Raw genomic sequence first — 19,735 nt, forward strand, 5'->3', positions numbered from 1 at the left:
TACAAGGCCCACACATCACTCTTAGAAAAAAAGCTCTGAAAAGTTGATTTTGCATGAGACGGGCCCTTTAAAACATAATAACATAACATAATGATCAATTTATGTATTGTATTTATGTATTTATTGTAATCCATTGTATATTCAAAATGTCATCTGGGTTCATCCTTGTGGACCCAGTCTTATTTCTCATCTTATGGGCTTGTGTCTTCTTTCACGTCTAATGGAGAATACCAGGACTCTCCCCCTGCATTCTACCCTGCAACAGTCCTGCGTCTCTGTCCTGAAGTGCTCTGTTTGGTCCAATGGGACAGTGGAGCTGATGTCCTCCCACAGACAGGTCATGGACAAACATGAGGGGGGACAAAGGGCACCCCTGTCTCGTCCCCCTGTCCCGGGACACGCGGCCTTCTGTCCGACAGCGCTGCGTCCGGATACAGCTATAATAGGAACAAGAGCAAGCAGAACTATCCCCAAAGAGGTGGACGAGGACAAAGGACGACCTCGGAATAGTTGTATGATGTCCCCTTTGGGCTTCTGTAAGTAGGAAAGAGGGGGCGGAAGACAAAATGGTCAGGGAGGTATGGATCAAATCAGAGGCAAAAGATACAAGCTCAGAGACACTGACCTTTCATGACAATCAGAGATCTTTGTAAAGGCATTTTAAAAATTGAGTAAAAAAAAGAATTCTTGGGTAAATAAAAAAAAAAATTGAAAATGTCTCTGACTTATGATTTGAATAATCTATCACTGTGTATTTAACTGTCACTGAAACTTTAGGGAGTGTTCCTGAACCATGCAGTATTTTTTGTCATTTTCAAACTGTTATATTTTGGAAAGTTATAGTATATGCAAGTTATAGTTAATTAATATAGTTCCATGCGTGACGCTTTGCTTAACTCTACACCAACTCAGGACCTCCTGTAAACTCTAGTCTGGAGTCTGGAGACATGGGGAAAAAGCAACACTCGTGAAGAGGAGCAGAAGTGAACAAAGTTTGAGGAAGAGTTTGTTCAGGAACTATATAAAATAATGACCTTCAGATTGGTGCATTTAAGCGTTTGGTTCACCAAAACAGGGAGAAGGGCTGTTTATTCCACTCATTATTCTCCACAATATTATACATTTGAAACTTGTGCACGAACGCGGCCACGTTCCCGGACCCGGTGCAGCGCAGGGTCTCCCACAGTCCACACCGCAACCACAGACTCATATAAAACACAGACTGTGACCCAACGCAGAGGACAAAATAATGACCCGACCTGAGAGAAAACTCTTCCCTTGGACACTGTAGGAGCCAGGCTTTGATTTAATGAATGCAACTTTAACACTTTTACTTTAGTCTTTTCGCACCGAGCGGCAGAGTGGACCCGAGTCTGCGCACGACACGAAGCCTACTGCCCAAACCTGACCCGAACCTTAAATATTCTCTACATTTTTGTGTAACGGGGAGCTCTGACAAATGAGAGCTGCTCTCTGACAGTATGGAGAACAGAATAATGCCCGTGCACGTCCCGACCCAGACCCACACTCACAGAGGTCAGACCCAGACCTCAGGACTCACAGAGGACTTCCATTTGCTGAATAACAGAGCCTGATCTGTATCTGATGTGTTTCATGCTAAATCTGTGTCCTTGTATCCTCGTATCCCTCCCTAACTCCTTTCACTCACCAGGGGAGGGCATCTGAATCTCTCGCACGCACTTCTAATTTAACCATTCAGATGCCTGCGTGCACATATCTATGTGTGCATATCTATATATCTATATATATATATCTATATATATGCATATATATGTATATATATATATATATATATATATATATATATATATATATATATATATATATATATATATATATATATATATATATATATATATATATATATAAACAGGGCCAGTCCACACACACACAGGCAGACTTAAAAATATAGCGATAAAACTCTTGAAACAGCAAGAAAACAATTCAGATTTACTGCAAAGATGTGCTGCCTAAATATTATGAAATATGATTAAATGAACTGATGAGTGGCTGTTGTCACTTTTACTTTTGTATTTATTTGTTAAACCTTGTTTAAGTCTGGCGTGACTGCGTGGTGCTGCGTGGAGCGTCCCCCTCCCTCTGTCCCGCGTGTCTTGATCAAACCCACTGATCATCGCCTCATGTTCAGGGAAATCTCATTCACCAGTCACTTTACATGCTCCTTTTATGGTGAGGTGGTGTGGAGGGGGCGTGGTCTGTTCTTTTATGATAAGGTGGAGGTGTGGAGGGGGCGTGGTCTGTTCTTTTATGATAAGGTGGAGGTGTGGAGGGGGCGTGGTCTGTTCTTTTATGGTGAGGTGGAGGTGTGGAGGGGGCGTGGTCTGTTCTTTTATGGTGAGGTGGAGGGGGCGTGGTCTGTTCTTTTATGGTGAGGTGGAGGGGGCGTGGTCTGTTTTTTATGGTGAGGTGGAGGTGTGGAGAGGGCGTGGTCTGTTCTTTTACGGTGAGGTGGAGGTGTGGAGAGGGCGTGGTCTGTTCTTTTATGGTGAGGTGGAGGTGTGAGGGGGCGTGGTCTGTTCTTTTATGGTGAGGTGGAGGTGTGAGGGGGCGTGGTCTGTTCTTTTATGGAGAGGTGGAGGGGGCGTGGTCTGTTCTTTTATGGTGAGGTGGAGGTGTGAGGGGGCGTGGTCTGTTCTTTTATGGTGAGGTGGAGGTGTGAGGGGGCGTGGTCTATTCTTTTATGGTTAGGTGGAGGTGTGAGGGGGCGTGGTCTGTTCTTTTATGGAGAGGTGGAGGGGGCGTGGTCTGTTCTTTTATGGTGAGGTGGAGGTGTGAGGGGGCGTGGTCTGTTTCTTTTATGGTGAGGTGGAGGTGTGAGGGGCGTGGTCTTCTTTAGGTGGAGGTGTGATGGTCTGTTCTTTTAGTGGTGGAGGTGTGAGGGGCGTGGTCTGTTCTTTTATGGTGAGGTGGAGGTGTGAGGGGGCGTGGTCTGTTCTTTTATGGAGAGGTGGAGGTGTGGAGAGGGTGTGACGTGGGTTTGCGTGAGCAGATTCTAGTTGCAGGTGGGACCTGTAAAGCACAGATTGCGTAGTTTAGTGCGTGCATTTGTATACTGTAGATAATGTCATCAAGTTTCCCAATATTTGTCACATATTTTTATTGCAGTGTATTTCTGACTGACCCAACAAACAAACCAAACATACACACAACCTCTAAAACCCAAAACTCCAAAGTGTTTTCCGCAGCAGAACCAGGGGGGAACAGCTGGCCGGCGCGGCTGTCTCCTTCATCAGTGTCGCCCCCCGCTGGTGGGAGGTCAGAGCCTGCTCCTGTCTGTGTGTGGTGTTATGTAACTGCGCTGACAGGAAGATGCAGGAGAGGTGCAGGAGCTAGCGAGCGCCCCGGGGATCGGAGATTTATGCTAGATTTATGAGCTAGTTGTTTGGCTAATTCCAGCGCTAATGACTGTGTGGATTGTCTAAGCAAATCTAACGGCGCACATGTTTTCATTAGAGCTACGTCGACTTTATGGGCGAGTAACTTCCAAAATATAGATTATGTGACAGGGTTATAGGTTCATGCTGTGATATAATGTCCATATGCAGCTGAAGTGAACAAAAATCGCCTTTACAATAGCGATTTCTGCAAGTGGAGTTTTATGCAGTGTTTTTCTATCAGCTTGTTGTTTACAGGATTATGTTTTATTTGTCCTTTTATCTTGCCTTATAAAAGAATAAGAACTTCGCACATCACAGAGAACAATCCTGCACACCGGCTTACTTGCAAAATATGAGATTTATTAGGACACATTGTATCGGCACTAGGTCTTCATCAGGCAAACAGAGTGAGAGCAGAGTGAGTGAAATGTATTTTATAAAATCAGAGACCAGGAACCGACATTTCCTGTGTAAAGTGAAGTTGTAGTAATAACAATAGAAGACAGACCAACAGACTGTTAACGTCACATATGAACAGTTCTTCAGATAAACTATAACATAAACAACAGAACAGAACAAGTTTACCAAACTCTCCATCTCACTCCAAATCACTAAATCCATTCAATTCTTCATCCTCGGTGTCACTTCTGAACAACTCCACGACCTCCGGAGGTAAACAGAGCGCAGCTTCCTCTTCTGTGTTGCTGTCGTCAGACTCAGCATCAGTTCCAGTTAGAATTATTCTGGTCTTTCTGAATCTCCGACAGGATGGTTTCAGTGTCACTGAAGTCCAGACTTTGTCCATCCATCCAGTGACTTCAGGAAAGTTTCATGGTGCATCCTCCTGGTGTCACAAGTTTCTAACTCACTCCAAACTTTCTTTCTGCTGCTCGATCATCATTTTCAGCTACAGATTTCATGACTTGTAGTTTGTAATCTGCAAAATATGATTTTCTTCTTGAGGGCATTTGTGTTCAGTCTTCTCAGTCGTCTTTATAACTTTGTTTAAATGTTAAATTGTTCAGTGGTGCAGAAATGTCCAGGTTTTCATGATCTTTCATTGGGCCATTAAATTGGGCCAATTCATTCTTGTAGCTCTCTCTGCACTCAGAAGGAGCGAGCAGACGCAAACAGTCGGTCAGTCTGCAACATGCCGAAGCTCAAATGTTCATTTAACAATGACTTGGACACAGGTTGCTAGGTGAGAGTAGCTCAATGTCGAGGCCCCACCTCCCGCCCCTGGTAAGGTGTCCTGTTTTCACAAATGGAAATATGGTCACCCTGTAGAAGTCACACCGGAATATAAGTCACAGGAAAGACCCAAACCATTTAGTCCGAAAATTATGGTATACACAATGGATCTTATAATCCAGCCCATGTACAGCCCAACAGAGGCGAATAACAGAATCATCAACTGATACTTACAAGAAAATGCTTAAATTAAAGTCATCATTCAGACCTTTAGGGGCTAAAGTTTGGAGGGTATGAGTCTAATATGCCTCCCTTTGGTTGTGTAGATGTCATGGTCCCTCCTCTGAGTGGAGGTGGGACATGCTCAAAGCCACATCTATCTATGATCTATCTACCTCTCTTGCCCAAAGACACAACATCAGTATGAATTAGCCACACTTGTATGTGCTTTGCTTAAAATGTTGCATAGGATATGAATTAAACTTCATAGTATCCATGGAGACAAGCAGGTGACACCAGCAGGTCAAGTTACAGTTTGGATCTGTGGAGAGAAGAGTCCACTCACACTAACGACTTATGCTTTTCATGGTAGTTATCTTCTAATAAAAACATCTGTGACACTCATGGATCATATGTGTTATGACTATCAGGTTGGACAATTGTGGAGAAAATGTCTAACTGCAAATTGTGGTATATCAGAGCAATGTTGTCTTCTTTTGTTTGTTATTTAGTACTTTATTGTCCCTGTAGGGAAATTGCATTTCCTTCAGGAGCAGTGGGCAGCATGTGAGGCGCCTGGGGACCCATCTCCCCAAAGTGTGGATCGGGCCGAATTTTTCTGTCCGAGCCCAGTCTGTGTCCGACAGAGCAGTGATCAAATCCGACTTGAGCCCGACAGGCATTAACATATTTGTGTCCGAATCCAACTGAACCCGACACAAGTAAAATCAAACTATTTCCACAGGCTTAATGACACATGTAGGATATTGTTTGTGTTCCTCTAACGCACAGGTGTCAAACAGGCGTCCAAGACCTTTAATCTGGCCCTCGACTGATTTTCTTTTTGAATTATATTTTCTATTAAAATATTTGTAATTTTCTGCGGTGCTTAGCATAACAGTGTCTCCAGTGTCTCTGTACGTGGCCCCTCCCACCAGAGCAGCACAAATGAAGACTTGTCTCTTTCCAAACGCTCTTAAAGGACGATCGTTTTGACTGTTGACCGTGACACCCTCATCAACAAAATGTCCAAAATGAGAAAAGTGGAGCCGAGTGCAGGATTTTCCAAGAAAAATTGACTTATTCCTATTTACATACAAGTTCATGTTAAAACATTGTGTTGAAATTGTATTTTTCTTAAAGTTTCAGGTTGTTCATAATATTATAATATTTTGTAAAAGAAAGAGTTCATCAATTAAAAAAGATTTCTGTAATAGATTTGTGTTTCTCTGCACAAATAGTTGAACTTATTGTTATTTTTGGGGTTTATATGACATGAGTTTTCTGATCCGGCCCCTTTGGGATCAAAGTAGGTTGGATACGGCCCCTGGACCAAAATGAGTTTGACACCCCTGGTCTAAACAATACAGAAACGCAAAATACAAACTCAGGATAGAGTGAAAATAATGGAAGACTTTATTCCTCCCCTCTCGTAAAGTGGTACATTTAAATTGCAGCGTCTCATCCACTTTATCCATAGAAATTGTCCTTCGTAAATAATGACATCCAGTCCATAAAACAGAGCTATTAATCCAGTTTGGAATGTTCTTTAAAAGTAAAAAGGCAAAAGTAGTTCACACGTGTCTGTTTACATCCACACAGCACACGGATCGAAGTGAAGCTGCAGATTAGTGATAGTGATTCTACTTTATCTCCAATCTTTTACACTTTAAAAATTCTGTATCTGAAGTTTTCCACCACATTTCACAAATAATAATAACACAGTCTGGACTTGGATCTAAACTAGAAGTGCAGAGTCTGATCTTTGAACACTTAAGAGTCTCAAAGAGGCTCCTTAACCCTAACACCGTCGGACTTCGGTCGGGTTTCCATGTTCTAATCTCCATGATCTTGTTGCTAGGCTTGGTCAGGACTATCTACCTTTTTGGGTTGAATACAAGAGAAGTAAGATGACTTGATGCATGAGTCACTCTGAATACAACTTCGAGAAAGTAAATGAGAAGGAAAAAACTGTAACACCGTAAAAGCGCTGAAAAGTCAATTCTGCACAATATATCTCCTTTAAAGATAATAAGTGTGTAGTTATTTAAAAGTAGCACCTAAAGGTTACACACTGCAGCTTTAATTTTCTTTCAAGGGAGCTTCTATCTATTGTCTACTAAAACTTTTGTGCAACCCAGACACTATTGAAACTTTCATGCAAATGTTGGTATTTCAGCTGGGTTTGATTGACACGTGGCAAACGGCGCATTGTCAAAATCGAGGCAAATTTATGGACAACAATCCTACCAGGACTTAAAGATTAAATATAAACCGCAATGAGAAGGAATGAGAGCTCAAAAGACTGCTCAGGAGGTGATGGAACTATTGTCAAAGTTTTTTGTTTTTTTTTCGATATCCGATTCTTGAAGGCCTCTTAACCTGAAAGATTTTAAACGGAATTATTGAAGGGACTGGAGAAAAAGGGAAGACGAATGATGACAATGGGGTGAGGAAGTAAGACAAATGGACAAAAGTTGGAAGTTTAAGTTGAATAATGCATGAAGGGAGAAGACACATGCACCTCGGGGGAAATCAGGTCTAAAGAATAGTTACAACTTATTGAACTCTGTATCGAGTGCTCCGAGACACGAATGGAACAGTGCAGAGAAATGAGACAGAGATAACATGTTGGATGTTTAAGAAAGAAGTGAGGAAGGATACAGAGCAAAATGGAGAAACTTTGACGCCTTAAACCTGACAGGAGGTTTTTTCAGTGATGTGCTGAAGGAAGAGTGATAGAAAGGAGACCAACTATGCAACTCTTTAGAGCTTTTACCCGTGTTCTAGTAGTTTCCCCTTCTCATTTATCCATTTGCATTTGGAGTGATTCATGCATGTTTGAGTAATCTCTGTTCACCTGTATTCAAGTCGTCATTGCTAAGATTCTACTCCTTTTTTCAGTTCCACCAGTACAAACTTTGCTTAGTTCAATCTACAGTTTCATGTACCTTGAGGAGCAGGCAGCAATCAGCTCCTAATTCAAATTCAAAAATGTTATTGTCAGTTTTCATATGAAACATTTGAAGAATTTAAATTGTGTTTCTCACTCGAAATCTTCAAAATAAATATTAATAATAACAATAATAAAAGGAAAAGTCTAAAGTTCTTCTTTGGGGAGACACAGATCCCTGCTTCCTGGTCGCGTGGTGGGTTTGAGAGGGGAGAGAGTTCAGCATCCTAACAGCCCAGTGGATGAAGCTGGTAGTGAGTCTGGTGAGGTGGGTGGTGTATATGCGGGTGAGACAGGTGGTGTACGAGCGGGTGAGGCGGGGTGGTGTACATGCAGGTGAGGGGGTGGTGTATGGTGCGGGGTGAGGCGGGTGGTGTACGTGCAGGTGAGGCGGGTGGTGTATGTGCGGGTGGTGGGTGGTGTATGTGCGGGTGAGGTGGGTGGTGTATATGCAGATGAGGCGGGGTGGTGTATATTATGTGCTCATGATGGTGGTGAGGCACTTTCCCCACAAATTAGAGGCTGTAGAGGCACTCTCCAGACCCCGACCCTCCTTCCTTTTTAAATGTAATTCTAAATTTGTAGATAATGGTAATCTTGTAACATTAAAACATTGTTAATATTTTTGTCATTCAAAATATGCGATGCAGATGTGTAACACCCGGCACTGATCTGGCAGCTCACCTACACCTACAGGTTCAGGCGCAAAATCACATTCATCAGGTCAAATAAATATTTTAATTTGCTATTATTTTGCATGTGCATTGTTAAGAGAAACAGTCCTTTTTGTATTCAGGTTGACAGCTGACTGCATGCTGCAGAAGCAGACGCATTTTTGGTTCGCTGCAGGAAGATAATTTAAGTTTGGATTTTTTTTTTTTCCCTACGATGAGGACTCAAATAGACACTGAGTATTTCAATTGAAAGTAAGCATCAACAGTCCATGTACCATTTGTTTTTTGTTTTTTATTTCAATTAAGCACGAAAAACTATAAAATAGGAAAACACTTTGTTTTTCCATTTTAGATTTAGTTTATTTCAGATAACATCAATCAAAAAAAAAAACAACAGTCTTTTGCCTATTTCAGTTTCAATATTTTTTTCTCTCTGGTTTATTTGAAGTTTTGCTGCTAGAAGGACTTACCTGAAAAATTGTTGCAGTTTTGTAGACAAACATGTTCTCTTCTTTTATAGCGACACATTTACTTTTGCGTCTTAGAAAGTCATTGTTGATCCAGGACGATAAACAGGAAGCAGCGATAAACTCTCCTTTGTTCAGTTGAAGCCATAGAACTATAATAAAAAGAGTTTTTATTAGAAATCCATGGTTGACACTAAATATCTGCAGTGTTCTCTTTATTTTAGAGTCTTAGAGGGTTTTGTGGCTTTGGGTGTTTTCTTTTCTGTTGCTCTTCGACCCCTGCTCCAGACTCTGACTTGTTTTTTTTGGTTGACTTTTTATTGACTTATTTTTTGTGTTTAATTTGACTATATTCATCTGTGACAGAGCACGCAGCTCAGTCCCAGACAGAATTAGTCTGTCTCAGTGTGGGCCTGTCTAATCTCTGGAGCGACTGTGAGTGCATGCAGTACCCCACCCTCACCACCTGGGGAGCACTGTCTGCCTGTCCATCCCACTCTCGGCGGTTTGACCATAAGCTTGTCTCAGTTTGAACTCCACAGGTGTGCGCAGAACCAATCCAGTACCAGGAGAGTCACCACACAGCGCCCCCTCTGGTCACCGTACGTGTCTGGGTATTAAAGGTGATCCCGCGGTGAATTGTCTGTAGCGTGGAATTAGAAGCGCTACACTTTTGATTAATCTTCAGGAAAAGGTCGCAGGAAGGACAGAAAGCTCGGAAAATACAGAAATGCTCATATAAGAGTGACAGGTGTTCATGTTTTTTTACTCGCTTCTGTGGGATAGTTAGAGGTTTGTTCAGAGGCCAAAGACGAAGCACACAAACAAACCAAAACAAATATAGCAACCCCTACAGACGCACTTTAGCCTGATTTAACAACAATACAGAATATTTAGTTTGTGATAAACGTGCAGAAGTGAAGAGCTTTGCCCATTTGTGGACAGGGATGATGTCTGAGTTTTTCTCTCAACTGGATTTAACTAAAGTCAGATTTTTTTGGCTTGTTCTGCTCTTGTGACGCTTCGACCAATCACATTCAAATAATCCTCTTGACATTCAGCGTTTTTCCATCTCTTTCACTCAGAACTGTTCCAGATTGTTAATGTGTAGAACTCAGATCAGAGCGACACACATCAGTCTGGTGTGAGTCAGGGACAGTGCCCGTGGTAGATATTTATCTGAGACTGAAGTAGCAGTTTGTGGGAAAAAAAGAAAAAAAAAAAGTTGAGAAGAAAAGTTTAAAAATGCAGGATGCAGATTTGAGTTCTAAAATGGCATACTTGCCATTCAGTGTCTCCTGGTAGAAGCAGTTCATGCACAAGGTATTGTCATGTATTTGTATTTGTTCAATTCTAACTATTCTGCAGTTTAAAATTTAGATTCTGCCCCCAAACTTTGACATGATGGTTATTAGGTAACAGTTTCAGACATATCTACATACAGTACACTGAAAAAAATCACTTGTAAGATTTAGTAGAATAAATCCTCTTAACAATTTGCATTCATACTTTTTAACCCGAACCCTAAATGTTCCTGCTGTAATATCAGGTACAGTTTACTTGTCAGTATTACATAAAATGCACTTAACACCACCATTAACAGTCAGGAAATTTATTAAGAGTAATTGTTACTCTTTTTTTTTAAGTTAGAAGTTGTATTTATGTAAATAAATAAAGTAAACTATATCAAATATTGTCATAATGAATTGCATTGCTGCGATGAAATAATGAAGTAAATATTATAGGTCTAGTTTTTACTGATGTAGAATAAATGGTTCATTTTTATGGAGCACTTTTCCATCTTCAAGTCTCAAAGTGCTTTACAACAAAGAACCACTCACCCCAGAGTACACAGACACTGGAGGCGAGGTGGGTTAAGTGTCTTGCCAAGGACACAACAACAGTATTTATCTGTAGGAACTGGAATCTCACTGCCAGCCTGTAGGTCAGTGGATCTGACTGTTCTACCAGTGATGTTTTTTTTTATTTCGAGAGCAGGATTCCAAGAGCCAATGATCACATCAGTGGACAGAGGCTCAGCTCCTGCTGCTCCAACCTCAAATCTGTGTCCACCAAATACAGAGACTGATCTATAAACACTTAATTAGTATTTCTGGGTTTGTGAGTAGCAACTGTAAAACCTTTAAAACGTGTTGGTGATTATAAAGACGACTACTCAAGTACATGAGTAAAATAAGTATGCTCTACCAACTGCACTACTGGGCGGCAGTAGCTCTGAAAGTTAGCAGTTCAAATCTCGCTCTTGGCAAAAACATCATTGGTTGAGCGGTCAGATCCAATGACTCACAGGTTGGTGGTGAGATTCCAGCTCCCATAGATGAATGCATTGTGTCCTTGGGCAAGACACTTAACCCACCTCATCCCCAGTGTGTGAATGTGTGTGTAAATGGGTGAGTGGTTCCTTGTTGTAAACGCTTTGAGCCTTGAAGGTGGAAAAGTGCTATAGAAAAATGTGACCAGTTTCTATTAAAGGTATTAAAGGTATTTCTATTAAGTTGCAGTTCTCACAGAATTCTGTTATTTCAGTGTAAAAATGACCACAGTTGATTTAGTATATTTTACTACCCCAGAAGTGTTTTTTTAGTGTGTGACATATCTGCTGCCCATGTCCAAACACAAAGTCAAATTATAATCTTCAGTTATTATTTTCTATCCTCATGAAAAAATATCATCAAGCAAATGTCAGCCAGGGCCCAAAGTATAACTGCAGGCTCCCTCCTAAGAACCACAACATCAGAAGAATATAAAACCTTTAATATGAGATTGGCACAAAGTTACTTTTTACAGAACAAAGGTCAAAAAAGATTCAAAAGCCCTGACCTCACTGCTGACCTCGCTGGAGGATTTGCCTGTTGTGGACAACATGACAAAATGAAAAGGTGACTTCTGATCGGCCGCCTTCATTTGAATGAGTCATTAAAGTGAAGAAGTGTGTCTTGTTGTGTGTAGTCGGACACACACACAGAGGACGGTGTGTGCTCCTCGCTCTATCCGTCTTCCAGACCGCAGTCTTCACTCACACATGGTCATTTGTGAATCCAACTGTTTGACGTGGACCAATCAATGGAGCGGACAGGACCAGGGCCCTGGACACACACACATATGACACACACATATGCACACACACACACACACACACACACACACACACATACACATGCTCTTGGAGGGAGTGAAAGGTGAGGAGCATTTATCAGCAGGGACATTTGCATCTTTAAATTCCACATTATAACTTGGCATTTTGTGGCGTTGTGCTGAGAGACCACAGACTGTCTACAGGAGTGAGGGACTGAGGGAGCGTGACGTCACCTGGAGTGTTCAGCTCCAGCCAGATGAAGCTTATCGAGGCCGGCGGTTGTATCAGATAATCTGGCAATCCGGAGCGAGCTTGTTGAATGTATAACACTTTTGAACCTGGTGCTAACATTAGCCAGAGTGACCTTGGGGAAAGAGGCCACATTATAACAATGTCACTGATGTTAAGTGACTTTTTATTTTTTCTAACTGTTTTGGGACAGAAACTCAAGAGAAATGAGCTAAAAATAAGTCTCAGCCTTGAAGAAAAGTACTTTTTACTTTTCAGATATAAAATGCAGAGCAGAAAGTGCAGAAAGTACAAATTCTCAAATGTAATGAAGTAAAAATAAGTACATTTATGTAAGTCTTTATTTATACAGCGCTTTTCACAGACATATGTCACAAAGACGATTTACAGATGATTATTCAGCATTACTCCAGACCCGGTGGTGGTAAACTACTGTTGTAGCCACAGCTGCCCTGGGGCAGACTGACAGAAGCGCAGCTGCCAATCAGCGTCATCGGTCGCTCCGACCACCACCACCACTCACACACACGCACACACACACACACACGCACGCACACACACACACACACACACACACACACACACACACATGCACACGCACGCACACACACACACACACACGCACACCACACACACACACACACACACACACACACACACACGCACACACACACACGCACGCACACGCACACACGCACACGCACGCACACGCACGCACCACTTTCATACTACCGTAAATAAAAAGTATCCACTGTATAACTGACTTAAGTGAAGATACATACATACATACATACATGCACTTTTGTACTTTGTTTCCATGACTGCAAATCTGATGAACTTGAAATCTTGAAATCTTGAAAAATCTTTTCAAAAATATTGCCACTTGGATTTATTATTCATTTTGGGGGATATTTAAAGGTGCATTGTGTAACTTTTCTGGGGCATCTTATTGGTCTGTTATTAATGTTCATATCTTGGTTTATTGACAAAACTGTGAAAAAAAATAAAATTAATAAAATAAAAAAAAAAACAGAATGACGTAGAGCAGATTAAAATGAATATTTTAAGGTCTGAATGAGGAGCCTGACAGCTGCAGGTACAGAGAGAGTCGCCATGATTTTTCAATAAAAAGTGAATTGGAGCCAGAGTTGATGGAGCCAAATCTCACCCATGCTCACTTCCTAGTTGGAACTAGCGGCTAGTGGGTTAGTTCTGTCCACTTATGGTCTATGGTCTATGTGGGAAACCAGGGCGAGTTAGAATCCTGAAAACTTAGGATAATATCTGTAACTATAATTTCAGATGTTTTGTATTCTTCTTGTTGTCTGTCAGTCACATTTGTTTTTGTCTATGATGCATGTGAAACGAAGGAGCTCCTGTTTGCTCCTTTTTGAAATAAATGAAACTTGTCCCACATCAAATTAAAGGTCCTATATGATGCAAAATTGACTCGTAGGAGCCTGAAGAAGTGTTAGAATGTTGTTACCCCCTCAAAATCAGATCTGGAGTTATGTTTTGTTTCATTCAGGCATGTTTAAGTAACACTTTATTATTAAACTGTTTACATCTCCAAAGCTCAAAATGCTCTGTTCCACCTTGTGAGATTTGCAATTCCAGGTCTGAAATTATTCAAATGATTCTCGTAAAAGTGTGTGGAGGTTAAAAACACTGTGAAGCACATCACAAGTTGGAACAGAGTGTTTTTCATTTGAGAGAAGAACTCAGCAACTTAACACACAAACTCATCCATCCATTTTCTTCTGCTTTATCCGGGGCCGGGTTGCGGAGGCAGTAGTCTAAGAAGGGACTCGCAGACTAAGCAGGAAGTGTGTGAGTCTAAGCAGGGACTCACACACTTCCTCCAGCTCCACCAGGGGGACCCCGAGGTGTTCCCAGACCAGCCGAGAGACATAGTCCCTACAGTGTGTCCTGGGTCTTCCCCGGGGTCTCCTCTCTGTGGGACATGCCCAGAACACCTCCTGAGGGAGACGCCCAGGAGGCATCCGGAACAGATATCTGAGCCACCTCAGCTGCTCCTCTCAGCATGGAGGAGCAGCGGCTCTACTCCGAGCTCCTCCCATGTGACTGAGCTCCTCACCCTATCTCTAAGGGAGCGCCCAGCCACCCTGCAGAGGAAACTCATTTCAGCCACTTGTATCGGCGATCTGGTCCTTTTGGTCATTACCCAGAGCTCATGACCAGAGGTGAGGGGAGGAACGAAGACTGACCCATAAATTGAAAGCGTCGCCTTTGGACTCAGCTCCTTCTTCACCACAACGCTCCGATACAGCGACCGCATCACTGCAGACGCTGCACCGATCCACCTGTCAATCTCACGGATCGGTGCAGTTTTTGTTTTTGATAAGAAAAGAACATTGTAACAAAGACCAGACTCTGTTCCAACTTGTGATGTGCTTCAGAAAATAGAGTAATATGGGCCCTTGAACAGACTTGATTTTCAGTCACGTCATATTGTTTTTTACCTGTCTTTTTCTTTGTATGCATGCATGTCCCTAATTGGCTAATCCGACAATCACAGAGAAAGTGAAAGCTGATTGTAATACTACTCTGAGCAAACATTATAATGAAGTAGCGGCGTTATACTACTGATATAAACTCATTTACAGATCATTTCTTCTTTAAATATTTGCCCAGATGAAGCTGATGGATGTGGGTGTTAACAGTCTGCCCTTCATCTGAAACATACACTGTGATTCATTATGTTGGCATGGTTTTAATTAAATATTGATTCTCCTAATAGCAGTGAATGGCATTGTGCACATTAAACACTTGTCCATGTATTTTATTTTTTTGTATGTTGTGTTGTGTTGTTTACTTCTGTGTCATGTTTAGTGTTGATTTAGGTTTATTTGATCCCTTCACTCAAATCTGATTAACTTGAAATATGATCACTTTTTAAAACATTGGTACCTTGATTTGTAATTCTTTTTGGGGGGTATTTAAAGGTGCACTGTGTCACTGTTCTGGTGGAGGGTCCATCTTGGTCAGATCTATGGAGAAGCAAGCCTGCACATGGTAAGAATTTATGTTTTTTAAGGTATTTTTGAGCAATGAAACACCTGTAATTGAACAAAGGGGTATATGTTTAATGCACTACTGTGGAAAATTCCAGGCTAAGAAATAACATCTCCATGGAGACAAGAAAGTAGCAGACCCTCTACCTTAGAAGTTACATAGTGCACCTTTTATTACTATTATTTTTTAAGTGTTACAATCACAGCTGAACTTGGGGTGATCATGTCTGTGCTGTGAGCTCCAGGACTGTGGTTCCTCTGACACATGCCCAGAATGTGCACACATCCTGGGCATGACCTTGAATGGAAATGCCCTGGGCGTGTGGGACAGTAACAAATACTTGAAGTTTATGCAAAATGTAAAACCAAGGTTCAACTGGAGAGATTCAGGGCTACATGCAGAGAGGAGCCTGTCGCTTATAATGTAAAAAGGCGGATAAACAGTTTGTTGGTGCTTTATAAGTGGTTCTGTTTGAATTTAGATCTTTGTATGTGTTGTTTGCAAGTTCTGGAACCAGCATCAAAGATCTTAAAAACATGTTTTTATTTTTTTATTTATTTATTTATTTATTTATTTTTATTTTATTTTATTTATTTATTTATTATTTATTATTATTATTATTATTATTATTATTATTATTATTATTATTATTATTATTATTATTATTATTATTATATTATTTATTTATTTTATTAATTTTTTACCACAGTTTGATTGTCACTAGATTTGTGTTTTACATTTTAGAGAAACCCTATTCAGTGTGCACATTGTAAACAAGTCTAAATTCTGCAGATTTCGGAACAAGTTTGGAAAGGAGAGCAAAAGAATTGTGTCAAAAACTCTTCAGAAATACTCATTTGGCATTTGGATGCCCTGAGCACAAATGCTTTGTGGTGCCCCACCCTGCCTGGAATGAGCAGAAATTCAGAATTTGTCAGTGCGATTTGCTTTATTTCCAAAACAAATACACCAAACATTAGAGTTAAAAGAATAAATTATTAAAAAGGTTAATAAATAAATACCACCACCGTTTGTGCATTGCCTGCAGACTGAACATTGAGGGATGATATTCAGGATCCTCACAGCATCATCGATGTCTGATCAGTTTTCCACCTCAGACTTTTTTCCATCAAATGACTAAAGTAACTCCATTGCTTGTGAGCAGTGTTGGGAAGGTGACTTTTAAAATGTATTCTCCTACAGATTACAGATTACATACCCCAAAATGTAGTTTGTAACATGATCCATTAAATTACTTAAAGTGAGTAACGTAATCTGAATACTGTGGATTACTTGATTTGCTGTAGAGAAGCAAAGACTCGGATATCTTCACATAAGATGTTTTGTCTGCTTAAAGAAAATAAAAAACCCAGTCTTTACTTAACCAAATTAAAAGTATTATTGATAGAAGAGGAGGAGACTCAGCCCATGCAGCATGATTTAGTCCTGTTAAATCCTGATTTAGACCTGGTTTGGACCTAGTTTAAACCTGGTTTTAGTCCTGGTTTAGTCTTGGTTTAGACCTTATTTGGACCTGGTTTAGTGTCCAGCAATGAGTGGAATTATCGGGAGAAAAAAAAGAAAAAAAAAAAAAAAAAAAAAGGGATATAGCCCGAAATGTGAAAACAGGAAAATACTGTCGTGTAATCCATTTACTTCAACAAAATAACTGTAATCCAATTACCACTCACTGAAACAGTAACTGTAACTGAATACAGTTACTCATAATTTGTACTCTGATTACGTAACTCTGGTACATGTAATCTGTTACTCCCCAACACTTCTTGTGACAGGGATAAGCTCTCTGGAAAAACACATCATGAGAAAAAATAAATACTTACAAATCTATGTATATTTGTTTAATGGACATGCTTCATCTGTCTGTACTATAATAAACACTTATTTTCTACTAAAACCATGCCAAAATACAATTTCATTCTTACATTTTTGCTAACATGAACATTTTCAACTAAACTAACTCCTGCATATTTACATTACATTATCTACATTGTTAGTGTTACTGACTTCCATAGTAGACATTGAACACGTGCATATGCATCTGAACAAGAATTAGCCATGAAATTTAATAGATTTTTTTAAAGTGGCAGTATAATGACCTCATACACCAGGACCTTGTAGAGAAAAAAAATTGTGTTGTGGTCCAGACCCAGAATGTGTTGTGCACATGGGGATGCAGGTCGTAGGAGGAGAACCACATAATAAATGTGACATGAAAATAAATAGGAAGATATTATTGAAATCACATTCCTTTTATAAAGTCAATTTAAGACAAAGAAAGCCTGGAAACCTTTTCTTTTTTTGCAGGGGGCGAGTTTGGATTTTATGTACCAGCCACTAGGGGGCGATCCCAACTTGTATCCATGGATTTTTAAAAACTTTAGGCCCAAATCTAACACCCTGCCAAAAATCTAATCTTTTCCAGAAGTGCACAATCCTTATGATACATGTTATTAGGTTCTTTTTTCAGACCAAGAGTTTGTTTTCATACCTGACAGTTTCGACTGCTCACTAGCGTCTTCCTCAGAGTGATCACGTGATGTTGCTGTGATGTGTCTGGTCAGCTGATTTATACAGGTTTTGGCGCTGTTTTCCTACCGGTGGAGGCAGGACGACAGCGCCATCTGCAGTCCCACTTCTTCAGGTAATTACTCATCCACCCAAAAGATAAAATAGAACCAGAACAGAATGCGAGAAGGAAACAGCAAAGGCGTGCACATGAGCAACAAAACAAAAAGCAGAACAAGAACAACTCAAATCGGCCATTTCTGACCACTGTAAAAGAAAGAACCACATTCTGGACTGGGATGGAGCAAACATCGTTGGGACAGAGGAAAACAAACATCGCTGCTGGATTAAAGAGGCAATCGAAACATGGAAAGGTGCCTACAGGACGATAAATCGGGACGAGGGGCTTTTTTACTCTCACACACCTGGGATATTGTCCTGAGGAAGTGGGACTGCAGATGGCGCTGTCGTCCTGCCTCCACTGGTAGGAAGACAGCGCCAAAACCTGTTTAAATCAGCTGAACAGACACGTCACAGCAACATCACGTGACTCTGAGGAAGACGCTAGTGAGCAGTCGAAACTGTCAGGTATGAAAACAAACTCTTGGTCTGAAAAAAGAACCTAATAACATAAATTATCGGAAGACCAAATGAACCTCATCGGACTAATCCTTATGATAGTCCACAAATTCCCTCCCAGCTAACATGGGGAGGTTTGTGGGACCTCTGTTTTTTCTTTGCACCGTCTCTTCCATCTCATTTCAGTGCTTTTATTTGGTTGTAAAAACGACATATGCTTCAGTCTCATTCAGTCATGACTTTGTGTTGTTGTGTGTTCCAGTGCAGTTCAACTTGATTCCTGTGGGGCTGAGGATAGTGGCCATCCAGAGCACCAAGACGGGACTGTACGTGGCCATGAACAGCGAGGGCTACCTCTACACATCGGTAAGTCCAACAAAGTCCCGTCTGCGGAGGAATTGTACCAGCAACCACGATACACTGTTTCCAAACTTTTCAAAAGATCGTTCATGTTTCGGAGAGGCTGTTATTTTGGTTTTGCTGTTTGCTCAGCATTTTCCATAAAAATGAGTCTTAGTGTGCATGAAAATTTGTGAAATGTTCAAGAAATTGTTGGATTTCTAAGATCCTTGTTAGGGTTTTTGGAAAGACTGCTATATTCTATTTTGGTATTTGAATTGTGCATAAAAATATCCAGTTTGTTGGTAAGTCATGTGAAGGAATTGTACCTGAATCCAAGATAAGCTGTTTCCAAACTTTTCAAAAGACTGCTGAGTATCTTCGAAAGTCTTTGATAAAGTTTTGAGTTGCTGTATTTGGTTCTGCTCGTGCATTTCTTTTGATTTATTAAGTCTGTTGAGATTGTGCGTTTTGTGTCAAATTCTACAGTATTTCCGAAAATCATAGTGGTGATTTCTACCGGCACCATGATACTGTTTCAGAACTTCTCAGAAATTGTTGAGTATCCACAATTCTTGGTATGGGTTTGAAAAGGCTGCTTTATTTTGGTTTTGCTGATTTTCATTTTTTTTTATTCATTATGTTTGTTAAGAATGTGAAATGTGAAGTCAGTTGTAGTTTGTTGTCACTAAGTTATGTTGAGGAACCATGATAAACTGTTTCCAAACATATCATTGTTGGATATTAAAGTCTTTGAAGGCTTTTGATGAGATTATGGAATAAGCTGCTCTTGTTTAGTTGTGCTGATTTACATTTTTTTTATTTATTCTGTTTGTTGAGAATGTGGATTTGGAATTTTCTTCTTATTGGAATATGTATAAAGCCATGTTAAGGAGAGATGCTAGATGCTCATTTTGCACGGATATTGATACTTTAAAACTCCCATTCACAGGAAGGAAATGAACTTTTCCTGAACAGCAGTATCA

At 40.6% G+C, this 19,735-nt stretch overlaps 1 protein-coding gene across 1 annotated transcript in view; it reads left to right on the forward strand.

The window, feature by feature from the left end:
* The window catches only part of fgf11a (fibroblast growth factor 11a), a 218,019-nt gene that overhangs the window by 120,542 nt on the left and 77,742 nt on the right, over nucleotides 1-19,735 (forward strand). The window contains exon 3 of the mRNA XM_020922256.2: nucleotides 18,673-18,776. Within this exon, the coding sequence (XP_020777915.2) occupies nucleotides 18,673-18,776 (104 nt within the window). The remainder of the gene's footprint in view (nucleotides 1-18,672; nucleotides 18,777-19,735) is intronic.

This window comes from Boleophthalmus pectinirostris, unplaced genomic scaffold (assembly GCF_026225935.1).
Source record: "Boleophthalmus pectinirostris isolate CB_2022bp ecotype Guang Dong unplaced genomic scaffold, ASM2622593v1 HiC_scaffold_20, whole genome shotgun sequence".
Classification (NCBI taxonomy): domain Eukaryota; kingdom Metazoa; phylum Chordata; class Actinopteri; order Gobiiformes; family Gobiidae; genus Boleophthalmus; species Boleophthalmus pectinirostris.